This window comes from Bombus terrestris, chromosome 11, assembly GCF_910591885.1.
Source record: "Bombus terrestris chromosome 11, iyBomTerr1.2, whole genome shotgun sequence".
Taxonomy (NCBI): Eukaryota; Metazoa; Arthropoda; class Insecta; order Hymenoptera; family Apidae; genus Bombus; species Bombus terrestris.
Genome location: NC_063279.1, coordinates 16,346,464 through 16,362,187, shown reverse-complemented (window position 1 = coordinate 16,362,187; position 15,724 = coordinate 16,346,464). Strand labels below are relative to the sequence as shown.

At 31.8% G+C, this 15,724-nt stretch overlaps 2 protein-coding genes across 17 annotated transcripts in view; one reads left to right on the top strand and one right to left on the bottom strand.

Annotated features, from left to right (window-relative positions):
- Positions 1-8,549, top strand: part of LOC100651610 (negative elongation factor D) — a 48,898-nt gene extending 40,349 nt beyond the window's left edge. For 8 of the 14 annotated variants that reach the window (XM_048410249.1, XM_020865557.2, XM_048410245.1 and 5 more), the window contains exons 10-12: positions 7,809-7,949; positions 8,026-8,155; positions 8,214-8,549. In XM_048410249.1, coding sequence (XP_048266206.1) covers positions 7,809-7,949; positions 8,026-8,155; positions 8,214-8,248 — 306 coding nt within the window. In that variant the 3' untranslated portion in view covers positions 8,249-8,549. Of the gene's footprint in view, positions 1-4,292; positions 5,169-5,260; positions 5,550-6,507; positions 6,892-6,957; positions 7,108-7,808; positions 7,950-8,025; positions 8,156-8,213 lie in introns of those variants that run through there. The other 6 variants (XR_007225782.1, XR_007225781.1, XR_007225780.1 and 3 more) reach the window with 4 other exon arrangements.
- On the bottom strand, positions 8,304-15,361 carry LOC100643009 (protein stunted). Of its 3 annotated transcripts, none has more exons than XM_003399408.4 (4): positions 14,794-15,361; positions 14,577-14,707; positions 10,690-10,741; positions 8,304-8,479 (listed from the first exon to the last, which is right to left on the bottom strand). In XM_003399408.4, the coding sequence occupies exons 1-3, from the start codon at positions 14,820-14,822 to the stop codon at positions 10,728-10,730; spliced, it is 174 nt and encodes a 57-aa protein (XP_003399456.1). In that variant the 5' UTR covers positions 14,823-15,361; the 3' UTR covers positions 8,304-8,479; positions 10,690-10,727. The 3 variants fall into 3 exon arrangements, with proteins under 3 accessions (XP_003399456.1, XP_003399455.1, XP_048266219.1); XM_048410262.1 differs by having other exon boundaries at positions 8,451-10,608; XM_003399407.4 differs by lacking the exon at positions 10,690-10,741 and having other exon boundaries at positions 14,794-15,338.
- Between the last annotated feature and the right edge of the window lie 363 nt (positions 15,362-15,724).

The window sequence follows — 15,724 nt, the reverse complement described above, 5'->3', positions numbered from 1 at the left end:
TACCGACTAAATTCCATAAATATGTGTAGCGGCACTCGACAACAAATACCGTTTGCACTGAGCTTTCAAAAAAATTGTTAAACGAAGGGCGTACCTTGTTTGTCGATCGTTTTTATACTAGTTATGAACTAGCATTTAAATTTTTCAATGTCAAAACACATGTTGTTGGAACCGTATGTCACAATAAGAGATTTATGCCAAAATACGTTGTCTTACCCACTGAAAAGAGGTGAGATGATATTACTGGAAGATAATGATGGTATTGTGGTACCAAAATGAGAGATGTCTGTGATGTTAAAATATTGTCGACAAAATATGCACCCGTTATGGTATCAACTTCGGATTCCTTCACTCATCGCGATCGTTTACCGAAAATGAAACCTTTAACAGTAACAGTTTATAATAATGGAAAATATCTTACCGGTGGTTCCATATTCTACACTAGTATGTAAATATTATGTAATTCTACAGTTGTACGGAAAAGTTCATATCTTTCTATTTGAAACACACAAGTATGAGAATAACCAAACAACTAAGTTGGCCTAAAAAAGAGAAATTAACTATTTATTATATTCTTTTAATGATAAAAAAGAAACTCCTTTCTTTTAAGCGGTAATGGATCAATGGAATGATGATTTCAATATATCTTCAATAGACAATAGCTTTTTAAATTTAACATTAAATTTGCTGTCGGTGAAATTGTAGAACCGTTACGTTTTTTCTGACTTCGATGATTTTTTAATATGTCGTCGGGTGCATGATTCTGAACAACTTTTTCCTGCACGTGTAATTGCATGTCGATCATAGTTGCGAGATATGCGCCTAGTGAATTCTGCTTATAATTTTGTGCCTGTAACAGCGTGCGCGTTTAATATTGGTTGCCGGCAGCCTTGCGACCCAACTGAAACTTAGCTATTGTTTATAGTATATACAATGATTCATAAAAGTATTCGACGCTCGTTATTGAAACATTAAAGAATAAAAATATATGAGATACGTTTGATATTTCGAGGTAATACTATAACCACTGTAGAATACAGGTATGAGTATTGTGTACGTAGAATTTAAAGCGAACCGAATAATATTTATAAAAGTTAGAATACTCATTACAAAAATACGCAAAAAGGGGTGACAAAATTATTGGAACGCTTGGGGCGATGTCTACATTAAATTCACGTTATAAATGTTAGTATCGATGAATTCAGTTGATGCTAAGACATTGTTTAGCGAGTTAAATGTTGTAATCAGTTACAATTATCAGAGTCATTATGGATTCGAAAAAGTCTGAAATACAAAAGTGCGAAAAGTGAATTAATATTAAAACTGCAGAAAGCAGGACAATATTTCAGAAAAATAGTCGATCTCTTTAATAGAAGCAAATCGACGATCCATTATATTATGAAAATATGAAATAACATAGGAAATCTTACAAATAAAGCCTAAATATGGTCTGGAAGAGTTGACGCGTCGAGGGGAAAATATAATTACTCGTAAAAAATATGGGTATATCGGCTCCGCAACTGCAGACAATTTTTACGTTAGAGTTGCAAAGAAGAGCCGTATAAAGCCATACAAAAGAGACTAAATTTTGCGAAAAAATGTGTTACTAAAATAAAATTATCTTACTAAAGACATTAATTTCTGGAATACTGTCATATTTTCCGCTGAAATTAAATTCAACATTTTTCAGTTTGATGGATTCAATTATGTGTAAAATACATAGTACTAAAATGGAGATGTGAAATTTAGTTCTGATGGTAAAACACGGAGGTGTTTCTGTCGTGATGTGGGGTTGTATGACAGCCAATGATGCCGGAATCTAGTATTTATAGACAGGATTTTAGACAAATACAATTATTTAACCGTTTGAGTCCCAGGGGTCATTGAAAAAAACAGGATCGAAACATCCCGAATAGTGCGATAACACTTATTTTAATCGATTGTGAAAAGAAACAAACGGCACAATAGCGTTCGTCATATTTGTTACTTTATGAAATACATCTATATTATTATATATGCGTAATATTAGTTTATAAATATTTCAAGTTCTGTTTAATAAAAATTATTGAGAAGATAACAATGAAATACCAAATACGGACGTCAGTCGTCCGTAGCGTTCAGATGTACTGGGTCTTTTCGACACAAAAACTAAACAGCGCGATCGCGTTGCTTGGGACTCAAACGGTTAAATATATTAAAAGGAAATCTGAAGTAAACAACTTCCACTTTCAATCGGATAATTATTCAAAACTATGTGCTTGCATTATGAAAGAACGGATACTATAGAATACATCTCTCAACCTAAACATGCTATCTGCGCTGAATCCAATAGAACATTTTTACTCTGAAATGGGTAGAAAATCAAGTATATTATTGAAATATGGAATAATCATAAAACATAGATATTACACAGAAATTAGTATATAATATGGAAAGCTCTCTTAGAAATATTATTCGAGCCAAAACTGGATTAACTAAATATTAATATACCAGGTAAGATATACAAATAATAAGAAATAATGTATGCGTTCGAATATTTTTATAGTCTTCTTTTTGCATATATCTGTAATGAGTATTCTATAACTTCCATAAATATTAACCAATTAACTTCATATTCAAATAGCAATCTTAAAATGTGTATCTTACTATAGTTATATTATTATGTTGAAATATCAAGTGTATCACATATATTATATTTATATGTATAGACGGTATCTTGTTACTGCATACCGTTGAGGTGGTATTACACGTATTGATTTGTCTAATAAAGAGGCGCGTGATAAAGCTGTAATAGTCAATTATATATAAATCACTTTAAGTACAAGTACAGAGATAGCGTATTCTGTCGTAATCATCGCTCGCTCAATGCTATTCAATTCTTTAATTGTTCAACTATTCGAATATATTAGCTCGCTTTCTAGACTGGTCTTAGAGAGGATGTTCGTCTATTTATATTTTGATCGGTGGAGTAATAGAAAGTTCAAATTTGATTCCGCTTGACGATAACACATAACGGCGATATTGTTTTGTACGGAGTACGTTTACTTCTAAATCTCGTAAATTGAAACGGCATTGATACTCCGAGGCACAACAACATGAGTCACTCTCGATTCGTATCGTCCTATGATTCATATGCCGCTACATCGTGACTCGTTACTTAGTTCGGTTGTTCCTATGAGATTTCGGAAAAAGCGCGCACCAGGGATACATTACCTTCAAGACAGAACGTACATCACACGTCGTAATAAAACAGCGTACAGTCGCTTTTCTAGTCACTTGGACGTTTTCGCGCCCTTATACTCGATCAGATAGTCTCTCTTTATAACCCCCCAAAATGACAGCTAATCAAAAAACTACATCAACCGCTTACAATAGCTATCGACAAATAACATTATTTCCACGTAGCTGAAGAAATCCGACCTATGATTGACGACCGTTTTATGACGGACTCTAAACATCGAACAGACTCCGCACACTCAAAAGAGCTGCATAGTGAGATGTGCTTTCGCTTTTGTATCGGCCAGACCACACTACTACAGTGACGAAACTTTTTATTTCCTTAACTTTTATTAACAAAAGATTTCATTAACATGTTAGTGAGATTTTCTTGATTAAAACGAATCCAAACACAATATTATTATAAAATTCGGTTATACTTTAATTGGACATATCAATCTTTCTTTTTCAACCGTTGATCGATTGGCCGGACTTGCCTCTGTGTAATACCAAAAACTAGGTCCTAACTGTTGAGACAATATCTTAAGCTTAGTTCATACTAGCAGACAATTGTTTACAGAGCCGTATCACAACCAATCAGCATATGTCTTTCATGAAAAATCCGCAGAAAACGGGAGACAAAACTCAAGTCTAGAACTAATTCTTTGATAAAAACTGTGTCCACACTGATAGACAACTGTTGGTAGACATGCATCATCCGGAGGGAAAAAAACCCCGTAAAAAGCACGTCCGCGGACAACTATTAGATCGTCCGGAAAATTCTTTCTTTTCTTATTTTGTTTTGTTTAAGTAAACAAACAACCAGATCACTCTACCGTCAATCGTGTGGTCACTAGTTATCCTCTAGTAAGACAAGAAAACAGTTCTCGACGTTAGTAAAAAATGTATCGAGTGTTTTCTGCGTGGTGAAAAATGGGAGACTAAAAGATGCATTTTGGTCATGTTATGTTTCACTGCTTTAAAAAAGACAGTACGCCTAAAAACACTGCAAAGGAGATTTGTAACGTTTATGGTGATCGGTTTATAACTGTTCAAACAGTCCGTAATTGATTTAGGAGGTTTAGAGCCGGAAATTTTAATCTGGAACATGAAGATCGCAGCGAACATCCATCCACCACTGATACTGACCTTATCAATGCCTACCTCGATGAAAACCCAAGGTCTAGTGTTCGTGAGATAGCAGATGCTTTAAACATTCCGCGAACAACGATTCATGAGCATTTAACAAAGCTTAGGTACGTTAATCGCTACGAAGTGTTGGGTCCCCCATCAACTGACGGAGAGCAATCTCCTGAATCGAATCTCGACATGCGATTTTCTATTTCAACGCAACAAAAGAGAGCCATTTTTCAAAAAATTAATTACTGGGGATGCAAGTTGGATTCTCTACGACAACACTGCGCGCAAGCGATCTTGGTCGAGTCGAGATAAGTGTCCTCCAACGGTAGCAAGACCTCGACTTCACCCGAAGAAGGTACTGCTTTCAATTTGATGGGACTGGAAGGGTATCCTCTGCTACGAATTAGTTCCGGAAGGATAAACGATCAACAGTGAAAAATATTGCACCCAACTCGAAAAACTTAAGGAAACCATTATCACAAAACGTCCTGAAGTGGTGAACAGACGTAGCGTCGTGTTCTACCACGATAACGCGGGGCCACACGTTTCTTTAGCAGTGCGAACGAAGCTTCTAGATGTTTACCACATCCTCCATACTCTCCAGACCTTGCACCATCGAACTATTATTTGTTCCTCTCCCTAAAGAATTTTCTTCGCAATAGAAAATTCAAATCAGTAAACAAAGTGAAAAACGACCTCGAAGAATATTTTAAAAGTAAATCAAGAGAATTTTGGAAAAATGGCATTATGAGGCTCCCGGAGAGATGGCAAAAGGTGATAGAAGAGAAAGGATCATACATCATTTAAGAAAGGTACACAGAAGGAAATATATTTTATACTTACCTCCTATTTACAAAATGAAAAGAACTTTCCGGATAACTTAATATTACTTCCATTGGGACAGAAAGCAAGAGACAATGAAAAATGTGTTCTTTCCTCGTTTTGGATCAACGGTCCCGTTGTGCAATGCGCCGCTGTCAAGAAAGGCCTTGACTAGAGGTCCTTTTCTCTTCACAGTTTCCTAGTTTAGGAGAAATAAGTTTTGTGGACCCATTCGAAATGTCGCAGTTGTTCTCTTTTATTGTCCCTATAATCTGTCCAGCAGGATAAGAGAGCAGACACAAATAAAATGTGATTGCAGCGGCCGCAACTATTGGCTCTCGTCTCGTTGAATAAATTATAGCTGCATTCTTGTTTATGGATTTTTCCCTCGAGTGATCTCTTAAGCGTTTGAGTCCCAAGCAGCGCGATCGCGCTGTTTAGTTTTTGTGCCGAAAAGACCCAGAACATTTGAACGCTACGGACAACTGACGATATTTTGTATTTCATTGTTATCTTCTCAATAATTTTTATTGAACAAAACTTGAAATATTTATAAATTAATAGCACGCATGTATAATAATATAGATGTATTTTATAAAAATAACAAATATGACGAGCGCTATTGCGTCGCTTGTTTCTCTTCGCAATCGATTAAGACAAGCGCTATCGCGCTGTTTCGGACTTTTCGACCCTGTTTTTTCAAGGACCCCTGGGGCTCAAATGGTTAATATAGCCGATTTTTTCGCCGAGAGTATCTTTATTACCGCTAAGTCAAAAGCTGAAAGTGATCCACACGCTTTTCGAACATTTAGATAACACGCACTATCGCGGCGATAGAGATTATTGACATTGCGACGATCTACATCCTTCGGGCGACATTACAGCTCTCTGATATGATTGTATCTCTACCTAGCAACATCCTACTTATATTCTATTATCTACAATGTCGCCCTCGATCTTCGACAACTTTTCACGAAGCATTTTCTTCTTCTAAGGATACTTCTTAAAATATTTGCAATAATACAAATAAAATCAAATATTCTATATAATTAAAGTTATTTTGCGGATGTTTTAAAATATCTTCGTAATAAATTTGACATATATTATTCCGTATTTTTGAATAACAACTAATGAACTTTTATTTTGAAGAAAAATTACTATTTTGATTGAATATTATTTTAGAGCATCAAAAATTATTGACTTCTTTTATGTACAATTATACGAAATTTTTTATGTTTTCGATGAGTTAATGAATCTGAAAATGCAGGTTTGAAGTTGCGAAATTTAGTGGTTCAGAAATTGCAATTATGTAAAACTAACCATTTTTAGGATATTGTTACTTTAACGCCATATTGGCTTCTACCCATACCTCATCCAATGAGTGAACCGCACAGAAGAGCATTCACGTACTCTCGACTTACGCTTACCTTTTAAAAAATGTAATATCTTCGGATTTCGGCCATCAACAATGCCATCAAATCGATATTCTTATGACGGAAAAAATGTCGATGTAAACATTCGCATAGGCGATCGACAAATATGTCATCATGGAAGCGACCTTTTTTTAGTCTTTAGTTGGTTGCCAATTGAATTTTATTTTTTGAGTATGCATACCATAAGAAGTTGTAATTAAATTCGCGAAAAAATTAGCTTATACTAACGTAATCGACCGTCTCACGACGCCTGGGAAATAAATCCTAATCCGGACCAAAACCAATGTCGTTTTATCTACAAATTCCACGCTGTGATTAACTGTTTTATGTACGTATCCTTCTACAGCTAATCTGGCATAACTTTTGAAGTGAATGAGAAGGAATAAAAAATAAAACAAAAGACTATAAAAAAGCGATAAAAAAGAAAATAAGACGAAAATAAAAGTAACGACGCAAAAATACACAAGTGAATACCCCGGAGACATTGGAAAAAGTATTATGAGGCAAGTATAAAAGTTATATCAGGGTGAAAGATCAAACATACGCAAAATACATGTAGCCAAATACATTTGACTTAACCCGTCAAAATGACTGCAATTCACGTGCATTCAGTGGTTCCATGGAGTCCAATCATTGTACGGAACATGGATAGAAGCCAATATGGCGTTAAAATAATGTGCAGTATATTCTGGAAATGTTCAATTTTATATAGTCATAACTTTTGAACCACTAGATTACGCAACTTAAAACTTGTATTTTCAAATTCTATGTATCGAAAAATACAAGATTAAAAATACAAAAAATCAATATTTTTTTGTCCTTGAGTAAAGTTCAATCAAATTTGATATAATATAATCAATTACTTGATATAGAATGAATTTCTTTTAACATATATATCGAAAAGAATGTCACTCTTAAGGCATATAGTTCCGAGAATTATGTTACCCAAAAGATTAAAAAAATAATTCATTCTTCAGTTTCGCTTTTTTCATTTGTAATCATTTCATTCTTAGTTGTGCCATTTTGGGCATTCATTATGAGTAAGTTTATAATTTATTATTAATTTGTTTAACATGTATTTAAACAAATAGTTAAGAAAACGAATGTAAAACGAATGTTAGTAGCTTTTATATTTATTATTTTAATTTTATACTTATTATTTTTGTGAATTAATAACCTTTCTCCTTTAATTTTCAGTTGGAAATGAAAAAAATGCTAATTGATAGAATGGTGAACTTATTAAGTAGAGGTTGCGTGGTACCAGTAGTGTGTTACATCAAACAGTGTTGGCAACGTGGAGACACAGATGTATCGTTAATTAGGTATTTTGTTACAGAGGTATTGTAAAATTATTTTTTAAATAAATATGTACATACACAGCATGCTTAATGATACTAAGATGATATTGTATTAGGTTTTAGAAGCAATAGCTCCACCATATACAGCTGAATTTATTCATTTATTCCTTCCTATGGTTGAAGATGAAGAAATTACAGGTACAATGCGTGGTGATAGCGACAATGATCTTGTTTCAGAATTTATAGGTGAGTTTATAAAATCTTACATGTAGATTATATTTAATTTCTGATCTGTCTTTTTCAGTACATTGTAAAGCACATTGCCCGACTATAAGATGATCTATCGAAAGGAAGGTGGATTAAATTAAAAGGATTAAATTAAAGAAGCTCATAATATTATTAGATATTTTTACTTCATATAAGAATGTTGAATTGCTATATATAAATTCTTTCTATACTATTTTATTAGATCCTTTTCTTATTTCATATACAATATCCAAGGATATGCATATATATATTTGAAGAGTTGGATGATTTTTTCCTCAATCTGTGATATAATTTATGGATTTTCTGCAACAAAAATAACGAAATGTAATTTTTGTAACTTACCAAATTTTTTAAATAAATGAATAGAATTAAATAAGTTTAATTTCTGCTCGATAAAACGTTAAAATGTTAAACAGTCCATAATAAAATGATAACATATATTATATATAACATATGCTTCTTAACTATATGTTAGTGTATATCACTATTAGTATTTAATCAATTATGATGCACAAGGTATCTCTTAACATACAAAGCATATATTCATGGTATTATACAATCCTAGAACTAATGCTTTTATATAAAAATGAGATGAAAATGTTCAATATTACTTTTGCATGGGAACTGTTTCCGAATAAATCCTCATTTTCACTTAAAAGGGAAAAATCTATTATAATTTAGATTTTAACGATTTCTAATTGTATATGTACAGTATGGGATTAGTTTGTGACAATATCTTTATCGATGCCAGTTTTATCGACATCATTTATATACCAACAGTGTCTTCCTCGACACTCAGAGATACTCACTCAGTTCGGTGAAATGAGCGTCGACGAAAATATTGTCAGTGATTTCAACATGTCGACAAATAAACAATGTCGACGAAACCGGGGTCAGTCAAATGGTGATGAAAACATCAATGGTGATCAGAAACCAATCCACAAGGCGAATTCTGGTCCGAACCTAGACTTAATGACCGAACCGAACTATAACTCTGTTCTTATCGTAGATAGAAAGACTGCTTTGTTTGCATTACATTGCACTATTTATTATCATATAGTTCGATTTTTCACAGAAATGCATCGGCACAGTTCCAAATGTACATTTTTTTAAAAAATGGAATCTTACGATTTTATTTGCATTAACTGATTCTTTGTGCCATTTTGAACAGAAAGGTATTAGGATACAATGCCAAAAAAAATTAATATTTTGTAAGATATTACAAATTTAATGAAACTACAGGAAAGCTACCTCATCTTTGATTCTGATAATTTTGAAATATGTTATAGATATCAATATTTTGAACTACTATTTCTTATACACATAACCAGCGGTCGACCTTAGCATTCGAGATATTCTCTAAACACTGTTGATATCACTACAGTATGTTTCAGTCTATAGTTGTAAATCTGTGCCGTACGTATGCGTAAAACGTATGCGTCAGTATTGGTTGTCAGATATTTATCTTCTGTTCATAAACGAGTATTTATAAATGTGTACAGTTGTATATGCAAGGCTGCAAGAAATATTTGTTATAACTTATAACTCGAAAATCATCAGTGAAAATATCACCAATATAGTGGGTTTGGGTTAAATTTTTCAATCCGACTGCCGCGGGGCGACTAGCAATGTTTATATAAATCATAAAATAATTATAAAAATAGGGGAATGAATAATTGATATTAGTTTACGAAATAGAAGAATTGTTATTGTTTCATGTAGCATTGTCAGCTGTGTTGAAAACCCAAACCCAATTAATGTACATTAATGATATTCATTTTTAATTGAGTTGTAACAAACATTTCTTACAGCCTTGTATATGCAATTGTGCACGGGATCTATAAATAAAAGGTAAGCAGCTGGTGACCAGCAATATTCACACATACGTTATAGAATGTACTATATACAGAATAATACAATGTCCTCTAAAAAGAACCGGCAATTTTTCGCGAATATCTCAGAAACTAAGCGAGCTCAGCTTAGTGTACAGAAAAGAATTAATCAAAATATTGAGTTTTACAACATATTAAAGAATCATCGAAATCACACTAATTAATTAATATGTAAATGCTATAATAAATACACTGATATGCCAACACTTTTTGTATGCATTGTAGGTATATGTATATTACTGAACGCGATACATTGCAAGTTATAGCTAAGTATACGTGTACTCGACGAATTTTCGACATCGATTTATTCAGAATTAAAATCTTGTATGAAAAATGATTATTATATATTTTGTTTCTATTTTATCATATCAAGCCTTCTTGGATTGTACTATCTATGATTATACCGTTCGATTATACCTTGTACTTATATAAATTTCACACATTTCACACATTTATATAGTAGGTATGTTAGTAGCAAATTATTTAATATTGAACAGGGAATCTCCATGTCTAAATCTCCTTGCTGTTATATTTTATGCACTAAAATAATTGTGATAAATAATGGTCATGCATTCTTATATAAACATTTCACGCTATATGAAATCTGAATTTAAGACTTACACATTATTGTACATTTACGCATGTTTATTTGTTTATTATTATTGTTTTTCAGCTGTAATAAAAAAGTATTATTGTAAGTGATATATATATATATATAATTTACTATGCTATAACGTACGCACTACGTGTCCTGTTAACACACTGTTGAGCAACTATTTTATGACAAAAATAACGCATACTACCGAGTATTTTTATAATTGAACAAAAATTGATTAGAAATTTTAGTGTTTTCATTAAATAGCAAATGATAATTAACGCAAATTTATATTTAAATAATTGCGTAAATTAATGTATATGCAATCATGAGTACATTTGGGTTTGGTTAATACTCTGCTAATATGTATCTATGTGTTCAGAAAATTCATGAGAGAAGATTCTTTTCCTACGTGAGAAATTATCCTTATCACATACCGTGATATTTCCACAATTCAGCAGAATAAAATTATTACGTCAAAAGAATACTAATTTTATTGAAGATTGTGTCTGTACGTTTTAGGGAATCTTCTAGTAATGTAAAATGTTATATTGAATGGAATGTTGAAAACAGTTTTATATATACTAAAAGCAATTCAATATTTATAAAAAAAACTACTTAGAAGGTATTAGATTTATAAAAAAACAAAAGTATTAGGAAAATCGTTGTAGAAGTACTCTTGTAAGAGAGACAGAAGCAAGGTGATACATTTCTTAGTCCTCAATTTTCTAAATTTTCTTTTAAGATATACTTTTCTCCCTACTTATATTACAAGTAAAAATTTGGGAAAATATAATTTAATTGAATCAAAATAATTATAATATTTGGAATCTTCAAAATTTGGACGAAAGAATAAACGAAAGATTTAATATTGGATTTATATGAGGTATGAGTGATAGAGACAGACAACCTTAATAGCAAGACGTATTAACGTTTCATAATTCTTTGCTATATAAGATACTCTATGAAGCTAGAAAGAAATTCCCTACAAGAAAACGAGAGTCTGTTTGGTTATTTCTGGTGAACCCATAATTATAAAAATATATATACATATTGGCCGAAAGTTTACATGATGTAAATCAATGAGTAAAGTCACATATCAGCGCATGAAAGAAGTACTTCTTTGGTACCAAGGTTGGTTGGTTTGGTTCACTTTTGTATGGTATACCAAATGAAAAGGTGAATGCCTGTAATAGTCAGATAGGTTTGAGAAGCAGAGGTAATGAATTAAATATATTTCCTAAATTATATCATAAGATGGGAAGTGAGAAAAGAAGGGGAGAATGATTACCGTTTTTGTAGGCTTAAGAGCTGCCTTTGATACAGAAGACAAGAGGAAAACTGGCATGGACAATAACAGTTAGTGGAGTAACAATAAGTGGTTGATAGAAAAAATTTTAAATGTACATATATAAAAAAAATCTTATGCAATGTAAAAGTATGGGAAAAGAACGAATGTCTCTGAACAGAGAAAGATAGGAATGTTCTCTAAGCTATTTGGTATTCAGTTTATTTATAGCGAATTGGTGGAAGAAAAACACAGGCTGAATATGACAATGAGGGCTATGAAGGACTATGTATTTAGTAGATTAAACAGAACTATTGCCGACTGTGACAAAATCTAAAACAATGAGACACAAATAATATCTCGTGATTTCATCCAAAATATCATGACAAAAATAGTTTTCCATCTTTTTAACTATGATACATCTTACCACAAAATTAAAGTTAATAGCTATGCCAATACATAAAAATGAGAAAGTAGTTGCTCTAATATTTCAATATGTAATCCACATTTTTCAACATTTCTTAGCGTTTTTTAAATTCTTTTACAAATATTCTCTAACATACACACTGTGTCTATAATGTCCTAGAATTTTTTCAGAATTTTAACATGTCATTAAGTAGGCAAACAACGGATAATCCGAGTTTACCCTGTGACTATCTTTTCAGTCAAGATAAAGGGTTGAGAATTGGCTTATGATGTTTCCTATTGGTAAACTATTGAATGATTCATCACATATTAAAATCTATTCAAGGTCAGTTTTGATCTCCTTAATCTGCTATACATGTAATATGTATATATAAAAATTTAACATTATGCATGTATTTTGTATTGTGTACAATAATTTTATATATATATCACACATTTCTGTGTATATATCTATGACTGTAAGGAAAAACGTTGCATATCACACTTATTCAGTTACTAATGTTTCATGGTCCTTTCTATGGTATAAATGCATATTTCCTTCACTTTGCATAATACTATATATTTGTACAATTAATGTAAATAGCAATAAGCAGAATAGAAATAATTTACGAATACTTTAAATAGAACGAGCAGTTCAAATGTTCAATAGACTTGCGTTATTCTGCCCAATCATATGGCAGTTAAGTTGTTTTTCCGAATCAAAATATAAACACAATACGCGAGCGTTCTTTTGTTAACGCGTTTCTGTTCAGTGCAATCTTGCATTTTATATGACGAATGTCTTAGAATTATTTTAGCAAAATTTAATAAACACATGCATCAAATTCAACAATACTATACAAGATGGTTTGCCAGATATTACTACTTCAATTCATGTGACTGTTATTATTTGCAGCAAGAAATGTTTGGATGGAAATTGAATGGTTCTGGGAGGTGCATATTCTGATCTTATCAGTTCTTTTATGAGTGGACGCATCAGGGACTTGTGAAGTTTAATTTTGCATTTGACTTAACAGGAAGGTTACCTTGATTTTTTTAAACGGAATCATACATTTTTTAATACATCAATCAATGCAATTTATCCCTGCACAAAAGTATTAACCTATTTATACCAAAAAACAATTAGTTTAACAAATATTTTAACTTTGATTTGTGAAATTTAATGTATGAAAGACGAAGACAGCGTGAACATGCAACAGGACCGCTTAGCGTCTGTCCTTGTCTTTTACACATTAAATTTGACAAATTTTTTTTTTGGTATAAACCAGTTAATATTTCTATATAGGGAATGACGAGCCGCATGAATCAATGCATTAAAAGGTATATGATTTCATTTAAAAAATCAAAGTTGACTTTCATAAGTTCCTGATATATCAAAGTTCATACAGACAAAAAAATTATTAACATGAGAATTCACCTCTCTATGAAACTATTTGAATCAATGTGAACCATTTCTCGCTGCAAATAATAACATTCACATGAATTGAAGTGGTAACATCTGGTGCAGGATATTTCATATAGTGAAATATAATACATATGTGCTAAAATGGATCTAATTGTCCAATATTTTTCAGATACTGATTTATGGATATGGATCAATTTTTGAAGATACATGATTTCTAACTATGCGTAACTAAATAGTATACTGAAATAATATAGCTTTACATCAAACAGAATACAAAACCTAGTAACTATAATTATTTTTCCTGCAAATATAGAATAGAATGTTTATATGTATGATTATAGTATAACTGTATAAGATAGTAACACAAAATAATGTACTATTCTTGATAAAATAAAAATATATGTAGAACATAATTTTGGTCATTTTATTTTATATAAAATAATTCATGGTATAAGCAGATTAATGAAAATAACCTAATGCATATGAATTGAATATTGAACTTCGATTGAATTATGTTATTTTCTTGAACTTATAAAACTTATTTTTATGCATTTTTTCTGAGAAATACATGAATCCTATATTAATTAATGCTAGTTTAATTAATGCATAAATTTAAACATTTTGAAATTGTGACATGCAGCATTTTTCCCTACAGCCACGGATATATATGTACACATCTTACATAATATATATATATATATATATATATATATACCCACGTTATTTAAAAATATTACTGTATCTTTCTGTATAAATAATACAAAATAAGTTAAAAATTACAGTTATATACTTACTAATAGGTTTACCATCTTTCCATTGGGTAAATTTTACGTTTATTTCATCACGTTTTAGGGCATCTGATCGGAGCTCTGCTTTTAAAGCTTGTCTAACAAGTCTGGCAGCTATTTGCGAATAATTAATATAACTGAAATGTGAACATAGATTATATAATATTTTTCAGTAATGGATATTTAACATTAAAAGCAAATATCTTTGAAATAAATATTTTACTTTAATCCCGCTTGCCTCCACGCAGACATTTCTGCTGATAGCTTTGTTTAAAATAGTACTTTTAATTTAACTCCAATGTGATAAATCGAAACTGATTTAAATCGTTTTTTAACCGAATCTCTTATATCTGCATCTAATTTCACGATCTTAAGTCGTAAGCGTAAGTCGTAATGAACAACGGTTGTATAACTCCTTGCAATAACTGTCTTGTATACACACTCAGATTTGGAAACTCCAGTGGAGGGGATAAAGCTCTTTTGGGTTAAAAAATGTCTCTCAAGGCGCTTCAATCGATTTGTTAGGCTTGGTTCTGTAGCGCGCCTTGTGTTTGTAATTTGCAATCTCCGATACGACTGTGTCTATAACTGAACTGTACTCTGTGTTATATCAATCTACATTTATTTACACAATTAATTGTACCGTGTCACATAAAATATTGTATGTTTACTTTAAATACATTGAAAGATTGTTATAAAATTATAATTATGAAAAGTCTAATTTATATTTTTCACCTTCAGTGGTAAGGATAACAAAGGTGGCGTTAAATGCATAAGTTTAACAAATGGATCGCAGCGCTATGGCTAGCGGCTGATTTATAAAACACACCTCCGGATATTAAGAACCTTATCCCTTCCACTGGAGTTTTCAGACCCTGTGTATACGACCGTGGTAAGAAAGGACCGCGATTATATAAATTGGTCTTAACTACTCAATGTCGAAAGCATTGATGAAACCGTCTGAAAATTGAGTCATGAAGAATCAATATAGAAGACAGGATTGTGAATATCTTAGCAGAGACAAATGCACTCTACTGATCTCTATATTTCTCGCAAGAACGAGAACTTTGCTTTGTTACATGTTGATTTTTCACGACTCAATTTTCGGATGGTTTTCCCTAGCCAGAGTCGAGATCTGTTTATATGATCCTAGA